The sequence below is a fragment of the Abramis brama genome (assembly GCF_963993115.1).
Source record: "Abramis brama genome assembly, chromosome: 4".
NCBI lineage: Eukaryota > Metazoa > Chordata > Actinopteri > Cypriniformes > Leuciscidae > Abramis > Abramis brama.
In genome coordinates this window covers 2,636,402-2,638,165 of record NC_139966.1, presented here as the reverse complement: position 1 = coordinate 2,638,165, position 1,764 = coordinate 2,636,402, and the positions used below count along the sequence as shown (strand labels likewise).

Below are 1,764 nucleotides of genomic sequence, written 5' to 3'. Positions count from 1 at the left end.
GACAACGGGGAAAATATCTCCGTGTGTGGCGTATCCACCCATGGATCGACCCCACCTCGATGTCCCCACATGCCTCCTCCATCGCTCGCAGGAGCGGCACGCGTACATGTGGTAGGCGGTCATAGACCTTCCACCGCCATGCCGAAAAGAATTCCTCGATCCGATTTAGGAACGGGGAATAAGGGGGCAGGTGCAACACTATGAAATGGTCGTGGTTGGCAAACCAGTCCCGGACCAGAGCAGCCCGGTGGAAACTGACATTATCCCAGATGACAACAAACATGGGCTGCCCTGGTCTGTCCTGTGTGACCACAGCATGTAGTGCATCGAGAAATGCCAGTAGGTGTGCAGTGTTGTAGGGTCCTAGGGTGGCATGGTGATGGAGGACCCCTTGACCACTAATGGCGGCACACATGGTGATGTTGCCCCCGCGCTGCCCGGGGATGTTCACGATGGCCCTTTGGCCGATGATGTTCCGGCCCCGACGTCTGGTTTTTGCCAGATTGAACCCAGCTTCATCTATGTAGATGTACTCATGTTGCTGCGCTGCCGCATCGAAGGCCAGGACAGTCTGTAACAGAACATGCATATACCAAAATGTCACTATTGTGTTCCTGAATACAGCGGTACTGCCTCTACAATGTCGCACAATGACTGTGGATTGGGTTGGACACATTCGGATATCACCAAAATGTTGGCAGTGTCCCTCCAACAATGGAAGGGGGGCGACTGCAAGGTATATATCCATGTAAACACACAACTGCCATTGTAGTGGTACTGTGGCACTCACCTGCACATAGTCATAGCGAAGGTTCTTGACTGCAACACTGTTCCTCTCAAATGGAACCTTGTAAAGTTGTTTCATGCTGACGTGGTGTTCCTGCAGGACCCGGGCGAGTGTCGTCGTACTGACACTGTGCACATTGTGGAAAATTGCCTGGTCTTCGAGGATGCGCTCACGCAATTGGCGCAGGGTGATGGTGTTGTTTGCCACCACAAGGTTGACAACGGCCAGTTCCTGGGCATGGGTGAACACTCGTTGCCTCCCTCCCACGGCAGGTCGCCTGGCAGTTCTGCAAACAATGCATGATTAGTGTCGATGGTTAGGTTCTGTTCCCCATCCCGTACTGTCATACTGTACGTGGTGAAATACTGTATAACCAGATTCAGCCAGAACGCTGATGCACAGCAAATTTGAAAACGCAAATTTAACACTCTCAGAGTTACAGTCAAATTATGTAACACTCCCCCAGGGTTTATATGTAAACCACTGTAAAAGTGTTAAATTACTGTAACACTGGAAAATCTACACTAACTCTAGACAATTTGCTGTGTGGGTACTGTGCAGTCCTTTGGCGTTAATTCAGGACATACCTGTTTTCTTGTCGGTATGTCCGAATGATGCTGGCTACCGTGAAGCGGCTGAGGTTGGGCCGGACCCTCTGCCCGGCCTCCCTCATAGTCAGGCCATGGTTGATGACATGGTCCACCACAGTGGCCCTGATGTCGTCAGTGATAGTTGTGCGTCTGCCTGGTTCCCGTTCAGGTTGGTGCCATTCTCCTCTCCCTCTTCCCACGTCTCTTCCTCGTTCTCCTCTCCCTCTTCCCCCATCTCGTTCTCCTCTCCCTCTTCCCCCATCTCATTCTCCTCTCCCTCTTCCTCCATCTCTTCCTCGTTCTCCTCTCCCTCTTCCCCTGTCTCTTCCTCGTTCTCCTCTCCCTCTTCCCCCATCTCGTTCTCCTCTCCCTCTTCCCCCATCTCGT

The 1,764-nt window shown here is 52.3% G+C and overlaps 1 protein-coding gene across 1 annotated transcript in view; it reads right to left on the bottom strand.

The window, feature by feature from the left end:
• LOC311081377 (uncharacterized protein) overlaps positions 1–871 on the bottom strand; it is a gene marked incomplete at its 3' end in the record, with an annotated part of 945 nt that extends 74 nt beyond the window's left edge. The window contains exons 1-2 of the mRNA XM_084111918.1: positions 791–871; positions 1–571 (exon numbers count right to left, since the gene is read on the bottom strand). The exon at positions 1–571 is cut by the window's left edge and continues 74 nt beyond it. Of these exons, the coding sequence (XP_083968044.1) occupies positions 1–571; positions 791–865 (646 nt within the window). The 5' untranslated portion in view covers positions 866–871. The remainder of the gene's footprint in view (positions 572–790) is intronic.
• Positions 872–1,764: the final 893 nt, after the last annotated feature.